This window comes from Brienomyrus brachyistius, chromosome 17 (assembly GCF_023856365.1).
Source record: "Brienomyrus brachyistius isolate T26 chromosome 17, BBRACH_0.4, whole genome shotgun sequence".
Lineage (NCBI taxonomy): Eukaryota > Metazoa > Chordata > Actinopteri > Osteoglossiformes > Mormyridae > Brienomyrus > Brienomyrus brachyistius.
The window spans coordinates 8,842,254-8,861,239 of record NC_064549.1 but is presented as its reverse complement, the minus strand read 5'-3'; the positions used below and the strand labels follow the sequence as shown (position 1 = coordinate 8,861,239).

The window sequence follows — 18,986 nt, the reverse complement described above, 5'->3', positions numbered from 1 at the left end:
GGATCTTAGTAGGAAAGGAGAGAGGAATGATTGTCTGTGATGCTGGCTTGATGGCAGGGAGGGTGTGAAATAAATGCACAAAGAAAATGAGGGAAAGTAAGCAGCAAGTCGGCATAGAGATTGTTGGTTCGTTGTTCCACGGCCAGGCCGGGAATCATCTGTAGTGGCCCTGAATATACTAGCTTGGATCATCAGGCAGAATCTCCTCTCCGGTACCATAGAATAGGCTTTTAAAGACTGTGAAGTAGAAGGACCCTTTTGTATTTCCCATTAAAAAAATTTTGCCAGTTCAGAAGTCCTTATCCTGCCTTCAAGTAGATATGCGTATCAGTCATATCACCCCAGAAACATCCAATACTGTCAACATATCTGAACAGATTTGATTTGACCCTGCAACTTTTCACAAAGAAAGGCCTCTGACCAGCACAGAAACATCTGCAGCAATGGACTCTGGTCGGCCAAAACAATCTTTTATTGTGGATCCTGGAATCTATCCCAGATAGCAAAGGGGATAATCAAAGGGCACATACACACAATGGGCGATTTAGAGACACCAGTTACCCTAACTGCCTACTTTCGGACTACAGGAAGAAACCCATGTAACAGAGGAAAAATAGGTAAGATTCACATACACAATGGGGGTTCAAACCCCCCCGATTTGCAGGTGCAAGGTAACAGCACTACCTACTGAGGCACCATGCTACCGTTCTTTTTTTGTTTTATAGGAATGGAGCCTTATTAAACTCTATCCTATGACTCTTTTGCAGTTTTCACTTCCAACCGTTGATTCTCAGCTGCACTACTGCATTCCCTGAATGGTTTCGGGACCAGCCCACCACCATCGTCATAGACATTGTCTTGCTAGCCTGGTAACTCAAAAAGTATTTGACGGATCTTTTGCAAACTTTACTGACATATTTTCGGTCAACAGAATTCTGATACTGCCCGAGCCGTGGTGCAGTGTTGTTAAATGCCAATGGGTTAATGACATGCATGTTTGTCTCTAGTTCCATTATTTAAATTGGAAATTCTTAAAGAGATAAGTAACATAACTAATATTATTGTATGAAAACCTCTTCAATATGAAATTATTTGAAGGTATTCAAAATATAATGCAGTTTTGACATTGTCTGTTGGGTGGTACAACCATCAACAAATGAGCAGAGAGAAATTTCTTAAATGTATTTAAGCAGTTTACAAAAAAAATCAATTGGGTATTATTCTGTTTAAAACCTTTAAGCTCATGAAAAGTTACAAGACACTATGGACTTAAAACCATTAAAATAACTGAAAAACATTTGTCCGTAAATGTACATGACAAAAATTAATTTAAAAGTCAATTTAGAAAATGGTGAACTAGATGCTGCATCATAAAGAAGACCCCAAGTCATCTTCATCATGCTGGGAAAAAGTTAGATCCAAGTTAAATACTGACTAAAATTACCATTTTCAACTCATGGTTAGACTTACGGTTTTCATGTCAGGTGGTACAACCCATGCTAAACCATGATTCTATTGTAATACAATAAAACACTTAATTTGTATCGAAAACTGTATGTATAAACTTCATATCAAGTATAAAAGTCGGTGCAGGTGTCCAAGCAGACATCCGTTTCATTTGAAATGAGCTTGAAAAGTCATGGCACTTTCTCAACCCAGTCCTCCAGGGTCTCCAAACAGTCCACTTTTTGCTCCCAGCACACCTATATCTGGTATTTGTGACTTGTTCGGAGCTGGCAGGAAGGAATTTGATTGGCTGGGTACTGGGAGGAATGAAAAATGTGGACTGTCTGGGCTCCCCAAGGACTGGGCTGAGACACTGATTTAAACTGGTTCATGTATTAGCAATACCATTTCTAATAATACATCTGAATATAGAAATCATGCAAAATTATTCTTCCACCTAATTGTGATTTAGGTAACATCCTTTAAATGTCAGTCAGCATGGATCCTTCAACAATTAACATAATAGCAAGCTGGGAAGATTTGCGTGCAGTAGTGATAGGCTGGGGATCTTCAAAACTGGACCTCGAATCCAAATCCAGGCCTTGTTTTCAATGCTCCCAGGTAGTTGGTTTAATAATTACTGATTCTGATTGGCCAGAGGCTTCATACCCAGCTCACAGGTAAAGGAAGGCTGGAAAATCGGCACGGCTCGGACCTTGAGGACCGTGCTTTGAATGGCCCTGCGATAGGCTAATATGATGGCAATTCAGGGTCTGATTCATTATTGCAGGCCAAAGTTCTGCAGCTCCACCTGGAGGCCAAGGAAGGAATTCCCAGCTGCCACAAACCCGGTCAAATCAGCTCCTACAAAACATACAGTCACAACAAACATACTGTCACATTGCATAATCTGAAAATTTGAAAAATTATGTTATGTTTAGTTACTTCAGTTAATCTATTACATATGATGTATCATTAATGAATGTGAATGAAACAAAGGGAGAGTCTCTCTTACCTGACTGAGCCTTGATCCAGGCAACAGCTTTTGCAGCCACAAACTGCCACTCATCCTTGAAGTCCATCTTATGACCATGAAGCCACAGAACTGCCAACACTGTGGCCCAGACTGGTAACAACTTAGGCTGTGGAGTAAAAAACGGGATCAAGGAGCCTCACTGACCTGAGCTAAAGGCCTGAAGAAACAACCAAACTGAACAAGCTTCACCGTCTAAGACCCTTAAAGTGTGGAACATCTGAGAGAGTCCATCACCTTCCCAGGTAAGGCTGTGGCCACTTCTTCCTCCCTTCTCCCAAAGATGGAGGCCAGCGATGGTTGGAGGTCCCAGGATCCATCTACTTTCTGTAGGCTGATCAATTGCAGCAGAGGATCCTTTGTCTCTGTTTTGAGTTGACAGTTGATAAAAGCCTTGCAAATATCATGCTGATATTATTTAATAAATACTAAGGGACTATAATGTTTCTGTAGTGTGATGTAGAAAGGCTGCATTAATGGCTGCTGTATTAGTTTATCCAAGAAGTATTTTGTCTAGAAAGAAATTAATTACAAAATAGATTGTTTAGACAACTTCAATGATGGTGTAAAAGTAGTATGAAGAAACCTTTTCCATTATTACAAATTATAAGACCTCAAAGAAACAATGCATTTAATGCAAGTAAACTAACCTTGTTCAGGAGCAGGGGCCATAGGTGATGCACCTAAACACAATTTAATGCATCAAATTATGAACAGGAGTTGCCATACATTTACAATATTCAGCAGTGACTTTTTGTCTTTCATGGAAAACAGGAAATTCATTCATGCTTTTATCACAGCTCTTTAGGACAGGCTCGGTAAAATGTTAAACTGACCCACAGTGGGGAAGAAGACTACTGACATAAACTGCTATAAAGAAAACCTTCTTCAAAAACAGTGAAATTTGCAAGCTGGACCTCTTATTCTTTGGAAGACACTGACAAAGGCCTCTGCATGAGTGATATACAGTCGACCCTCCTGCATCCCGACTTTCCCCATCACAGTTCTGAAGTATTGCGGGGGATTGAATGGGAATTATTCTTTTTCTCTGAAAGCCACTGACATCACGCGAAGGCCAGGTACACGTACAGTGCTGCTTTGGAGACAGCAAATGCGTTTACGGCAGCCGATCGCGTTATATCTCGCATCTCTCGTATCTTTTTACTTTGCTTTGCTCCGCTCTCCAGGAGCACCCAAAAATTCTACTCATTTTTTTCCCTGATCATAGGGGGCCTCTGCCCCTTAACCACCCCCCCCGCCCCTCCGATGTGGAAGGGTCGATGACTAAATGTTAAAATGTTAAACTTACCTTTACGTTTCATTCTTGCTTTAAAAGGAGAAGAAAAAGCAAAGGACAGGGGTTTTGCATCTAAGCACAATTTAATGCATAAAATTATGAACAGGAGCTGATGAACAAGTTGTCATAAATTATAAAACTCAGCACTGACTTTTTGTCATTTATAGAAAACAGTAAATTCATTCATGCTTGTATCCTCTTCAGGATATGTTGGGTAAAATGTTAAACTTACCCATAGTGCGGGACAAGAATGCTGCAGAAGGGAAAAAGCTGATGTAATAAACTGCTATAAACAAAACCTTCTTTTAAAACAATGGGGATTGTAAGCTGGACCTCATTTTCTGGAAGATACTGACTAAGGCTTCTACATGAGTGATATACAGTCGACCCTCCTGCATCCCGACTCCCCCCGTCACAGTTTTGAAGTATTGCGGGGGACTGAATGGGAATTATTGGGAGTTTTCTGAAAGCCACTGACAACACGCGAAGGCCAGCAGATGACAAACAAAAAGTTTAGTAACTCAGCAATGCATAAGATATACAGCTCTGGGGAAAAATAGCGAGACCACTCCATATTTTTTTTAAAAAAGTCTGCGTTTTTAAATCCTGGTTAAACCCTGGTTCTGCTGGCTGAAGCCTATGCTGACCGGCAGGTTACTTCCAGCCTCAAAGTTTCTAAGACAGCAGTACACAAGACTAAGGTGAAGCAGGAGACACTGGGAACGACCAGAAACCAGCCAGGTAAAGGGCAGAAGTGACTTTCTAATGCCAGAGATGACCGTCAACTTATCTGACAGTGTCTCATGAATCAGACAATGACATCATATGACCTTCAAAAGCAATGGGAAGCATTAAGTGCAGGTGTGAAGTGTGCTGATAGGACAGTTTATAACAGGTTTCTAGAAGCAAGACTGAAGTCCCATAAAGCAAGGAAGAAGCTCTTCATTGAGAAAAACCAGGTTGCAGTTTGCAAAAAAAAAAATATATATATATTATTCACAGACACACACCCATAAATACAGGAATGAGTGAAACAAAAAATTGTGCTGTGGTCTCAATTTTTTTTTATGGCTGCATGTACAATGCTGCTTTGGAAGACAGAAAATACGTTATGTAAAAAGTATCTTTTTACTTTGCTCCGCTCCGCTCACCAGGGGCGCCCAAAAATTTTACTCAGTTTTTTATCCCCCCAGAACACAGGGGGCCCGTGGCCCTAACCCCCCCAATGTGGAAGGGTTGATGATTATGTTGTTAAGGAGATAAAATGGAGTTTCATTATTTCAACCTTTTTGCCTTAAACTTACCTTGACATTTGCTTTTTGCTTTAAAAGGAAAAAAATCAAAACAAACAAAGTATTAGAAGTTTACACTAAGAACAAACCTTTTCCTTTAGTTTTTCCTCGATTGCCTGGGAGCATTTTCTCAAATGACAAGCAGCATTTGCAAAATAATAAGTGTAATCCCCACACATAATGTTACTTCTGCACAGCGGAGCATCATTTCTCATTGCTTCACAAAAAAAAATCTAAATTGTTTTGGTTTTATACAATTGTCATCATTTTGGACAATTCTCAGTTGCTTTAATCTTGTTGGTCGAAGTAGATTATGTAGTTTTTTCCACTGTAATATTTTTACCCCCAAAACAATATGTGTGTGAGCACTGTGTTAGCCACATGCAAAACAGTTAACCAAGCTTTGAAAATTATTTTAAAATATATTCCATTAATGCACCCAAACAGCATTGTTGTGGTTTTGCTTCCCAGAGTACTTGGTTTTATTACCATTTTGCTGTTTTTGTGTTATATGGTGCTGCGTGACTTTTTTCTGTGTCTTGAGATCTGAAGAAGCTACATGTGCCCGCGAGGGCCTTCTCTTGCCAGTGAACTTCACCTACTGTAATGTAAAGCTAGTTTGTTAAAGAAAAATGATCAGTCACTGACAATGAGGAAGTGGGAACCAACCATCATTCAGAATTGTGGAGCTCAGGAGCCTGCTTACACTGACATACTGACAATGTATCTAAGCATTTTGATTCTCAAGCTTAAAACGATGCTGATTGTACTTTTCATTTTGGTGACCTGACTAATTCATTGGTGGAATTATTTGCTTTGAGTTAAATGAGTTAATTGTTTTGAGCAAGCTAACCCATAGTGTTGTGCTATATGCATTAACTGTTTTGAGAAATGCTGCTTTTGTCCTGAGAATGTTCGATATGCTACATAAAATGTGCCAAAGCAATCAAGAAAAACTAAAACAATTAGGTTTGTGAACTAAACATCTAACTTTCAGGGTATAAATTGGGGCATTATTAGGTGCATTATATAATTAATAATGGAATGATAAATGTCAAGGACATGACAATTTAAATGGTCATATACAAACCCTTTCTCAAGCCACCACCTGTAAAGAAAAGATTTTAAATAAGGCGTCTCTGTATCTAACTACATAATTCAGCAAATGTTCAGCAAAAACGACAATTCAATGGATGGATGATTCTCTCAAAAACAAAGTTTGCTTCTTCTTGTTTACATGAACTCACCTCCAGACATAGGAGGGGGGGGCATGGGTGCTGAACCTGAAATAAACGTGATGCGTAAAGTTACAAACAAGATTTGGTGAATAAGAAGCCATTGGTTACAATATTCAGCGTTGGCTGTTTTGTCTCCTATAAAAGACACATTTATTCATGCATTATAGATCTTGGGGAGAAATTCTGTAAAATGTTAAACTTACGTCTCCTGAAACCGTGCTTGAGGGCTGCATACAAAAAATAAACAAAATCAAAACCAATTGTTAGTGTAAACTTCTAAGAACAAACCTTTTCCTTTAGTTTTTCCTCGATTGCCTGGGAGCATTTTCTCAAATGACAAGCAGCATTTGCATAATAATAAGTGTGATCCCCACACATAATGTTACTTCTGCACAGCGGAGCATCATTTCTCATTGCTTCATAAAAAAAAAAATTCCAATGTTTTACAACATATTTGCGAATGGTTTTATACAATTATCATTTTGGACAATTCTCAGTTACTTTAATCTTGTTGGTCAAAGTAGATTATGTAGTTTTCCACTGTAATATTTTTACCCCCAAAACAATATGTGTGTGAGCACTGTGTTAGCCACATGCAAAACAGTTAACCAAACTTTGAAAATTATTACAAAATATATTCCATAAATGCTCAGCAAAAACGACAAGTCAATGGATGGATGATTCTCTCTAAAACAAAGTTTGCTTCTTCATGTTAATATGAACTCACCTCCGAATTCAAGAGAGCACCAGCTTGAACCTAAAATAAACGTGATGCATAAAATTACAAACAAGATTTGGTTGAATAAGATACCATTAACCTAATCTAACTACATAATTCAGCAAATATTCAGCAAAAATGACTAGTCAATGGATGGATGATTCTCTCTAAAACAAACTTTGCTTCTTGATGTTAATATGAACTCACCTCCAGACAAAGGAGGGTACATACATTCTGAACCTAAAATAAATGTAATACATAAAATTACAAACAAGATTTGGTGAATAAGATGCCATTAATTACAATATTCAGTGTTAGCTGTATTGACTCATTTATATTATTTGTCTCATATTTTGTGCATTTATTCATACATTATAGATCTTGGGGAGATATTTGATAAAATGTTAAACTTGCTTTGCATGAGACAGCCTTTGGGTGCTGCATACAGAAAATAAATAAAGCAAAACAAACCCGGGGTGGGACACCAATCCATTGCAGGGTACTTTAACATACAAACTATACTGTAATGCTGGGTAATATATAAACAGATAATACGCTAAACTTTTATTTAAAAATATCTAGATAAACAAGGGGCGGCATGGTGGTGCAGTGGTTAGCACTGTTGCCTCACACCTCTGAGACCCAGGTTTGAGTCTCCGCCTGGGTCACATGTGTGTGGAGTTTGCATGTTCTCCCCATGTCGTCATGGGGTTTCCTCCAGGTACTCCGGTTTCCCCCCACAGTCCAAAGACATGCTGAGGCTAATTGGAGTTGGTAAATTGCCCATAGATGTGCATGTGTGAGTGAATGGTGTGTGAGTGTCCCGTGCGATGGGCTGGCCTCCCATCCTGGGTTGTTCCATGCCTCGTGCCCATTGCTTCCGGGATAGGCTCCGGACCCCCCGCGACCAAGTAGGATAAGCAGTTTGGAAAATGGATGGATGGATAGATAAAAAAAAAAAAAATATATATATATATATATATATATATATATATATATATATATATATATATATATGTATACATATATACATAGAAAGGGTGTGTCTCGCCACTTGGAGACAATCAGTAGCACAAGAAGCATTTACATGTAAATCAGACACATTTATTTGTTAAACACATACTGGGCTTAGCATTTGCATTATGCTGTGTGGTGACAGCCCACACCAGCAGGGGGAGCACCACACAGGTCAATGGCAACCATGGTTTCCATTGGCCTCAAGAAATGCCAGCAAGACATGGCTGGCAACAAAAGAAGAAGCCAACGTGGAAGAAAAGGCCAAGCCGGCTGTGCAAACCTGCAGGCATACAGACCCTGGAGGATGTCATTGGTGGAGGATGTGGAGACTAGGAAAGGTTACAGCTGACCTGCAGCACCTCAAGTATGGAACGGAAGATGTCAAACTTACCTGCTGAATACCTGCTGCCTGCAAAAGGAAGGAAATAATAATTCTATGGTAAACTGCTATGAACAAACCTTTTCTGTTAAGGTTACTGAACTGGACCTTTTATCTTTAGAGGACATTGAAAAAGAGATAAACATCAGTAACATGTATTGTTAAGGAAATGGAATTTCAACATGCTTGATTTTTTATTTCTTTACTTCATCTGTCTTTTTAGGAGTCGGTCATGTTGGGTAAAATGTGAAACTTACATGGTAAGAAAAAGAAACCCGACATTTAACATAAAATATAACTTCTATAACGGTCTATTTTAGTATTAAAGAAAGTAAAATTTCTTATTAGAAATTCTTCTTAAAAGTCTTATTAGACCTTTTTCTTTTAGATTAGAGATCTACATCTGTGAGGTGGAGGATGCTGTGTGGTAGGTGTGGCAATGCGCTGCACCAACCAACCTGACCTCATACTTATTTTAGTTTTACTTATTATGTCTTATTTTTAGGAGTTGTACACACTGGGTGAAATTTTAAACTTACCTGAGAAACATTCGTCTTCAAAAAAAAAAAACATTATTATGGTAAACTGCTATCAACATACCTTTTTTTTTAATTGCGGATTCTGAACTGGACCTCGTGTTGTTAATAGCACGGAAATATGTTTTTAAACAAATGGAACTTCATCACGCTTGTTTTTTTCTTATTCTGTCTACGTTTCAGTATGTTATTTACCTGACGAACCATCTGATTTTGTTGTAAAAGGAAAAAATAAATAAATAGTGTTTTGGAAAAAATGTCATGAAGAAATATTTTCTTTTAAATTAAAATTTCTGAGCTGGACTTGACTTTTAGGGGACACTGAAAAAGATCTATATCAGTGAGATGGGGAGTTCACAAAATTAAATGTATTTTCAACTTGCTTGATTTTTTTCTCACTGTCATTTGTAGGAGACATGTTGGGTAGAATTTTAAATGTACTTCAATATTTCCCTGCCGCTGTAAAGTACAAAAAAATAAAAACACCAAAGTGCTATGAATAGAATAGACGCTTTACTGTCATTGTGTACTAAATACACAATGAAATTAGGAGTGCAGCTCCTGTTTAGTGCAATAAATAGAAAAAGAAATAAAAAAGAATTTAAACAATTACAGAAAAACACAGTCATACAAATAAATACTTGTAAGTATGTGCATATGTAAGAACAGTCAGTCATAGGAGGCAGAGAGTAAACATAAATTGGTTGGATGAATAAGATATAGAAATGTTATAAATGCACAGGTTTTTGTGATCACTAACCACTAATATTGCACACAGATTTATGGTAAAGTGCTATAAAGAAATCTTAGTTTTAAAAGAAATTAGGTTTTTGAGCTGGACGTTTTTTTGTGTGTGTGTGTATATATATATATATATATATATATATATATATATATATTGTATAAAGTACATGTTCAAATATAAAGTAATACAAACTAACCTGGGCCACCAAAAGCCATCATGCGTCCTGAAAATCAAAATGAAACACTGTAAAAATTGATAAGAATATTGATATAAGAATATTACTGTTACACACTAACCTTGTAGTGCTGAAAACATCATGGGTTCTGCAGGTAAAAATACAACAATGTGTAAAAATCATTCATAAAATAAGGCATTTCGTCTGTAAACCTTGGACATTCATCCACTCACTAAATTACAATTACATTTCTAACTGTAAATTGCATTTCATTTACAGTATATTTATTTAGCAGATATGTTTGTCCAAGACGCCATACAATTGACGGCAGGATCAGACAGTTCCTGAAGCAAGTGGGGGTTAAGGGCCTTGCTCAGGGGCCCGACAGTGACATCACTCTGTGGGGGTTAAGGGCCAATCCGTCACAGAGTATCAAACTACAGTATAAAGAAGTTAAACACAGGCCTTTTTAATTATGCAACTGCAGGAAGTACTTTTCTCTTAATTGCACGACATGCATTCTCCTGCGATTTTATAGGGTCAGATAAAAATGCGGTTTGAACACATTATGTCAATTATGTGCATATTTAAGAACAGCCAGTCATAGGAGGCAGAGAGTAAACATAAATTGGTTGGATGAATAAGATATAGAAATGTTATAAATGCACAGGTTTTTGTGATCACTAACCACTAATATTGCACACAGATTTATGGTAAAGTGTTATAAAGAAATCTTAGTTTTAAAAGAAATTAGGTTTTTGAGCTGGACGTTTTTTTGTGTGTGTGCGTGTATGTACATATATTAGTACAATATGTTCAAATATAAAGTGATACACACTAACCTGAAGGCGGAAGAGACAGGGAGCATCCTGCAAATCAAAATGAAACACTGTAAAAATTAATAAGAATATGGATATAAGAATATAATTGTTACACACTGTGATCACTATAGACTAATATTGCACACAGATTTATGGTGAAGTGTTATAAAGAAATCTTAGTTTTAAAAGAAATTAGGTTTTTGAGCTGGACGTTTTTTTGTGTGTATGTATATATATTAGTACAATATGTTCAAATATAAAGTGATACACACTAACCTGAAGGCGGAAGAGACAGGGAGCATCCTGCAAATGAAAATGAAACACTGTAAAAATTAATAAGAATATGGATATAAGAATATAATTGTTACACACTGTGATCACTATAGACTAATATTGCACACAGATTTATGGTGAAGTGTTATAAAGAAATCTTAGTTTTAAAAGAAATTAGGTTTTTGAGCTGGACGTTTTTTTGTGTGTATGTATATATATTAGTACAATATGTTCAAATATAAAGTGATACACACTAACCTGAAGGCGGAAGAGACAGGGAGCATCCTGCAAATCAAAATGAAACACTGTAAAAATTTATAAGAATATTGATATAAGAATATAATTGTTACACACTAACCTGGTGGTGGTGAAAACATCATGGATTCTGCAGGTAAAAATAAAACAACGTGTAAAAATCATTCATAAAATAAGGCATTTCGTCTCTAAACCTTGGACATTCATCCACTCACTAAATTACAATTACATTTCTAACTGTAAATTGCATTTCATTTACAGTTTGTTTAACAGATACTTTTGTCCAAGACGCCATACAATTGAAGGCAGCATCAGACAGTTCCTGAAGCAAGTGGGGGCTAAGGGCCTTGCTCAGGGGCCAAACGGAGACATCACTCTGTGGGGGTTAAGGGCCAGTCCATCACAGAGTATCAAACTACGGAGAAGTTAAACACAGGCCTTTTTAATGATGCAACTGCAGGAATTACTTTGCTCTCAATTGCACGACATGCATTCTCCTGCAATTCTATAGGGTCAGATAAAAATGCAGTTTGAACACATTATGTCAAATGAAACTGCACTTTAAAAATGTTTTCATTGTAAAATGTGTAACAGTGGCTTATGCTTTTTCATTATTCATCCTTTGAAGAGAATAGAAATATGATTTATGCTGCTCTGTCATCTATTAATACAAATAACATTTTTTCATTGCAATATATACAGTACAAAGTATATATTGTGTCTCTGGTAGGTCTTGGAACGCATCACCCATTAACACAGGAGAACTACTGTACAGATTAGAGAGGAAATGGTATGAATATTTTATGTCATGATTATAGCAAACAGGGGTGTGTTTCCCAAAACCTTAATGCTCTCCTTAAGTTCTACCTTAAGTTGTCCCTTAACGCTCCAACGTCTTTCCTGAAATGTTATTAGTTAACCACTGCATCACCATATCACCCCTTCGCTATACCAACACAAGCTAATTTTTTGCCACTGTCCTTTTTCATAATAAAACATGTCTGTTCGAAACCTTTTGCTGAGTGATGGAAATAAAGGGCACGTCTTCAGAGATTCATCCACAAAAATCATGCAACTTACTGATGTTTCTGCACAGTAGGGGCCCTTTGATTGGCTGCTTGTTCTCTGTGTTGACAGCAATGAAAGCCGTGTAGGAGGAGCTGACTCCTGATTGGATGCTCAGTTTCACTGCTCTCTTCTTCTTAGTCTTCTTGCCCACCTTTCCACGTTCCTCCAAGGCCAAAATGGCTTTGCGGGCCCCCAGTCTGTGTATCAGCATGCTGAGGGGCCAACAGACAAATGGACAGACATAATTAAACCAGCTGATAATGACCAGCACTTGCTAATGATCTGAGTGTGTCTGTGTGCATCTCATTACCTGCTGTCCTCCTTTGGCTTCATGTTAAGGGTAAGTGTGTTTTCCACAACCTTCTTATCCAGAGTGTAATGGAGACTCACTGAACCTGAAATATTACCGGACCTCTGGGGAGACAAAGTGGTGAAACAAAGGGAGGGAGGAAAGTGATACCATGTGACAAGAAATTCAAATTTATATTTAAAAAATGATGTAAAACGCATGACATTATCAAGAATAAGAAAATATATCACAACTTGAATGTTAATTAAATTAAGTAATATTTCCAAAGTATCAAAGACTGAGTTTTAATACGAAACCCTCTGTAAATACAGAAATATAACACTCAGGGTCACTAGATGGATATGAAACCTTCAAAAAGCCAGGAAGTGAATTTGAGACTCCAGAATCAGGCTGCATGCCTGAAAGTAAGTTAAGGTTCCAAACCTGTCCAGTGAGCTGGAAGTACAGTATTGCCCTCTGATTCTGGAAGAGCACATTGGGAAGAGGAGACAGGGGGGTGACGGATATATCTGCTGGAATGTTCCATTTCACTGAAATGTCCTCTACAACAGGCTGCATGGCAAACCGAAGAGACTGCATAACCTGAGGAGTAGGAAAAGACTCGTGTTACCTACTGATAGGGCATAAGCATACTAGAGATTAGCACAGTATGGAGACAATTAAAGACCTAAAATCCTCACTCCTGGTCCAATGGGGACCTTTTCTCTAAATTATCCAATTAAAGCTTGATGATCATTTACAACAGAATGATAAAATATTAACTGGAAAAAATACTCATATGCATATTAGACATGTGAGAGGCGGGTCAGATATCTACATGACTGTATGTGTCAGCATATCAGATGTATGTATTTAGCATCATGTGAATATTGAGACATGATACACTAACTAAAACATTTACAGGTATTACAGGAATCTTTAGACGATGACTGAGCTTTGGATCTATAATCTTCATTGGCTGAAATGGCTGGTGGACAAACAAGCTTAGAGAAGTAGGAGTGAGTTTTATATGAGCTGAGCAGAGGAAGCTGCATGGATTAACTCGTGTTTCTCTAGTACAGATGCAGGTGTGACTCCTCCTCACCTTTGGCTGCAGTCTCTCTGCCCCAGTGATGAACTGTGGGTGTCCAGAGCCGCCCTCAGCCATGCCATTCACCAGGGCACTGCTGGCCCCCTCCCCGATGCCAAAGGTGAAGCACCTGGGTACAGAGAGGAAACACACACACACACACACACACACACACACACACACACACACACACACACACACACACACACACACACACACACACACACACACACATTTTGTCATTCCAATATCTCAAGTGACTTCTGACTGGCCAATGACAAAGATTCCAACCTTCAAACACAAATACTACAAGCCAGGAAAACCTGCAAATTCATAACACTGAATGCATGTCGCTACAACTCCCATTTATCAGTCTCTCTTATCATTGTGGGGACATTTAATTTGTTTATTTGGCCGTTATCCAAAGCAACATACAACTAAGAAAACGGTGTCAGTCACACCCTAGAGCAGTGAGGGTGAAGGGCATCGCTCAAAGATCCAACAGTGACATCATTCTGCCCACTGCAGGATTTGAACCAGCAACCTTTCGATCATGGGTACAGAATCCTTGCCCAGAGAGCCAAACACCATACATCTCCACAGCATCTGCAGACACACAGAAAGGTGATGCTCACCTGTGAGACAACGCATGTCTCTTCACCAGATCAATCACCTCTTTGGTGTTTCCCACTTCTCCATCTGTGAAGACAAACAGCTGGCAGAGAGAGATGGAAGAAAATTGGAGGGAAAGAAGAAACGGAAACTGTCATCACAGGGCTACTTCACAGTAACCTAGAGTAATGAGTTTGAAACATATAATATTCTGTAGGAAAGAGTGTGAATTTCACTTTTTGAAAAACACTCTTTCATGACATAAAACACACTAAATTGATCATGCATCATATATTCCGCTCCAAAATCATTAACTCCAATACTGCATGACCACAAATGTTCCACAACAAATACTTGATCTCAGGTAACACTAGGTGTACTGTATATACTGGAATGAAGAATCAGTGTTGAACAGAATACAGAAATGAACAGCAGGTGGCGGTATGAGGCACCTGGCGTGGATGTGAAGGCAGACAGGGCTTGCTGTAGATCTTCTGAAGAACCTGAAGGATTCCTGTTCCTCCCATATCAGCCTGCATTGACTTCACCTTCTGCACAGCAGTTTCCATGTTGGCCTGCATGTACTCCACACTCTCACTAAGCCAGATAGAAAGATTTAACCCAGTGATGCAAAAATATACTGGGCTAAACAGAAAACATAATTTTCATACTAAGCAGCAGCATGAGGTTGTGAATGATTACTGACGGGAAATAGGATTCAAAGGAGGAACCAAAGCCATAGATGTTGAAGTAACAGCCAACAGGAAGACTCTTCAACAGCAGCAGTAACGTGTCCTAAACCGGGAACAATGTAAGGAAACATCAGATCTAGCATGTGTCAGTAGATATTACTGTGCACCTTTAGCTCTCACTATGCGTCAGTGGGTGTATCAGAGAAAGTCAAGGTGTTTGGTATGATGGTTTTAGTGACCTTACCCTGGCACTGCTGATGCGAGTCTGTTTGTAGTTGCGTTGGTTCATTGGACAGTCCATGCTGCCTGAACGATCCACCACAAATATAAACTCCCCTTTGGAAGTCATTTGAGAAGATGGTATAGATGGAATCTCTGGGTAGAAGCTCAACATGGCTACAGTGTCACCCATCAATGAGCCTACAAATCAAAAGGTAAGAAAACAGAAATATGGGAGAAGCTTTAATGTGTTTGAACCAACAATGGATTGAAGCACAAGTCTGATCCACTTTAGATTTTCACGCCTGAAGGTGCAAATTCACCTGCTTGGGCACTTGGCTGCCCCGCCTCCAGTATAGCAGTGGGTTGGTGAGGCTGACCGTAATACAGCAGCAGCTCTACATCCCGGTCAAACTTGTGACCAGGGGACAGACTGACCTAGAGAGACATAAATGTGGTTAAGTGCATGACAGCTGAAAGACTTTAACAGAATAAATATGGATGATGTATATTGTTCAGTAAACTAATTCAGGTACAAATCTCTGTCTGTTCTGAAAACAGGAACCAAAGAGAACAAAGATGATGCAGAAAGAGCTACTTTGGCCTCAGTATTATCCTGGGAGAGGAACTCCAGTGGGGTGAGGGGGCAGTTGGACTGGACACTCTGGACGGTGCTGGGGGAGTACATGTGGACTCCAAGGGACAGGGTGTATGGGACACTTTCCCCCTGGGGACCAGATCCCTCTGCTGTCAAGCTCTTACTGCCTGGAAGAGTAAAGAGATGAGAAGAAATTAACAAATGGTGTAAGTGAAACTGAACACCTGACCATTTCATGACCATCTGACCAACTTCCCGATGCTTAAAGGGTTATGACAGTCAATTGGCCAGTGTGGTTCAGCTCCTTGGTACCTGCTGGCGTGTACCGTGGGTTGAGCACGGCAGGCAGACAGAACCTCAGGGCGTCATCAGCCTGTACGGCCAGCTCAGTCACGTAGCTCAGCGTAACAGAGGCACTCTGCCCCGGAGGAAGACTCCCGACACTCAGGCGAAACACGTCAGAACTTTCATCACTCTCCTCCAGGAGGAAGGCCTGCTGCCCTGAGCTGACGGCATCGTCATACTCCTCCTGAGCCTGACAGACGACGAGGAGACAGGGACAAACACAGAGATACTTACTATGTCTAACAAAGTCTCTGTTTATGTTGTCATTGTGAAGATCGACTGACTGATGATTCCGGACAACTCACCCTAAGACACACTATGAACAAAAAAAAACACACCTGCTCTTTCTCTTTAACTTGGGCCTTAATCTCAACATCCCCAATGCGGGCAACAAAACTGTAGATGGAGACGTTACTCTCCATGGGGAAGATGAAGACGGCCTCCACTGGACTGGACTCCTGGTTCTCATACTGAAGGGTGGAGCTGACAGAAGCCACGTGACCCTGGACATCCACCTGCACCTCCACTGACTTCAGGGGCACTAAGGTACAGACGAGTGATAAAGCGATAAGGACAGTACAGCAATAAAGGGCAAGAAGGGAACCGGGAACCTGCCATTAAAATACACAGGGGTGCTGCGCTTCTGCTGCTCATCAGAAAATTACATTTGCAATTCTTTTAGTGTAACTTTAAGATTAATGCATCTTTGAAAACATTCTTTGTATAATTAAATATCTTATTTTTAAGTGTTCAGTATAACAGGAAAAGCACAGGTGGCTTATACAGGTATGTACAGATATTATTTTGTCTTCCAAAAGCATTTCAGATCATATTCTTTCACTTTGCTGATGTGTGGACGTCCACTCATGGCCGATGCGCATTTTTACCTGGTTCATTATTTACGGTTCTCAATCCACATGCGTTCGCCATTTAGTTAATTGAAGAGATATCACACTAAAATGAAACACAATTCCTGAATTAGTACAGAATCTAGGTATAGAAATAATTCTGCCTGTCTTAGATTAAATAACATTTCATTTTCACCCAGTTTTCATTATAAAAATGGTTAAACAGTTACAGTGGATCCCCCATATAGTGATCACGGTTATAGTGATCAACCACTCATATGGATCAAAAAGCTTGGGAGAGAACCATTCCTGTACAAATATTGTTTTATAATTTACTTACAGTAATCAAGTAGTGCGCCTATAGTGTTCATTTCGGGTCTTTTTAATCGCAACATACGGAAAAATTTTTAACTGGTACAGTAATCAGTTTTTCCCTTTAATTGCTCTTCTTTGCCTTACAGTAACTCGTCTACTTCTGGTTACCTACCTGTGGTTAATGCGGCGTGCAAAGAAAACATGGCAGGAAAAAGAAAGTTTTCTCGCAATGAAAACATACTGTAGATTCATCAAAGCTCATGATAAACCGCCAAGAACGAGCCACTGAGAGACAGCAGTGAAACTACAATAAGCGCCTTGAGACAATGTAACGCTGTGAAAAAGCGCTGTGTAAATAAAATTCAATTGAGTATATGTGTACACAGTACTGAACTGTATTGTAGAGTATTGGAATAACACACAGTAATTTAAATTGTACAGTACTGAAGATATTTGAGTAATTAAGCTGCTATTTATGCAATTTGAGACAAAAATGGAGCCAACCAAGGGGCGTCAGAAGCATTTTGAATAAGGGGGGGGGGACACAGTGACATAAAACTAATATTTTATGTTAAATGTGGGGGGTCCAAACGAATAATTATGAAATGTGAGGGAGACACGTTCCCCTCAGACTTAATGACGGCGACGCCCATTTAGCCAGCTGTTTTAAATGACTTCAGAATGTAGTTCCATTCACATTAATTAACTAACCTGTTCTCCAATCTAGGGCTGCAGTGAGACTTGAGAAACATCAGGGAAATATCATGGCGACTTTCAGAATCGTTCATGGCTTCAAACACTATACTGCATGATGGCCGTTTATTCGCTACCGTATTATATCTATTCTATGTTCACAATCGACTGATATATTGAAAAGTTACGGTAAATCGTAAAGTGCAGTACTGTATATTTTCACAGTAGTGCACGTAGTGTGAATTAGGGTAATGTAATGTAAATTTAACTACAGACAACTGCAGTTATGCATAGTTCATCTAATACAATTTTACAACAGTTTCTCTACGCACCACTTTCCGCATATCCTGGGTCATGCATGTATTTGGAGACTAATGATGAAATGTACAGTTCACGAACTGTTCAAGTAAGAATCTGAAACTACTGATACATATATTTACATTGCTTTACAGGAGAAATAGATATTTTATTAAACAAATTAACAGTTTCAACTGTTGTACAATCATGCAGCACATAAATTACACTCTTACGTAAATCCGTCTACTTACCAATTTCCAGAATATTAAGTCCTCACTCCTACTTGCAGTTCGTAATAATCAACATCAGTACGCTACTTCCTTAAATATATTTTTGCGGTTCCGCGTTTGGCCACGTGGTGCTGAGACTGGAATCAACAGCGTTTCTGGAGCTTTGCGGTAATCTCCCGGATTGTTTACAACAAATAAGAATATATAATAATATGACTTAATTAGAAAGCACGTGGTTATTGGTTTATGAAACTGATCTATTAAAACAAGGATTGATCAAGGGAATATTACAATGTTGTAACAGAACATCGTCAAATTACATTTGATGAAGTTGATACGACCGTGGTAATTTGCTTGTTAGGTTTATTTAAAAATCGCGCAAGTTCAGCTGAGCAATATTAAAGATAATAAAGTATGTAACTGTGTTAATTAAGCACCATTGTGTTGTGGCTTATTTCACGGGCG

At 38.9% G+C, this 18,986-nt stretch overlaps 1 protein-coding gene across 2 annotated transcripts; it reads right to left on the bottom strand.

The window, feature by feature from the left end:
- Positions 1-1,161: 1,161 nt before the first annotated feature.
- On the bottom strand, positions 1,162-18,692 carry LOC125711760 (von Willebrand factor A domain-containing protein 5A-like). 2 transcript variants are annotated; one of them, XM_048981002.1, is made up of 33 exons: positions 18,543-18,692; positions 17,026-17,092; positions 16,477-16,679; positions 16,106-16,328; positions 15,794-15,960; positions 15,519-15,633; positions 15,221-15,396; positions 14,991-15,079; positions 14,737-14,881; positions 14,308-14,387; positions 13,688-13,802; positions 13,027-13,185; positions 12,604-12,707; positions 12,306-12,505; positions 11,329-11,355; positions 11,229-11,255; positions 10,974-11,000; positions 10,719-10,745; positions 9,998-10,024; positions 9,898-9,924; positions 8,433-8,450; positions 7,232-7,264; positions 7,034-7,063; positions 6,510-6,533; positions 6,316-6,351; positions 6,159-6,176; positions 5,081-5,098; positions 4,009-4,029; positions 3,789-3,806; positions 3,130-3,162; positions 2,717-2,844; positions 2,462-2,588; positions 1,162-2,310 (listed from the first exon to the last, which is right to left on the bottom strand). In XM_048981002.1, exons 2-33 carry the CDS (start codon positions 17,066-17,068, stop codon positions 2,228-2,230), a joined length of 2,568 nt encoding a protein of 855 aa, XP_048836959.1. In that variant the 5' UTR covers positions 17,069-17,092; positions 18,543-18,692; the 3' UTR covers positions 1,162-2,227. The 2 variants fall into 2 exon arrangements, with proteins under 2 accessions (XP_048836959.1, XP_048836960.1); XM_048981003.1 differs by lacking the exon at positions 18,543-18,692 and adding an exon at positions 18,013-18,127.
- Between the last annotated feature and the right edge of the window lie 294 nt (positions 18,693-18,986).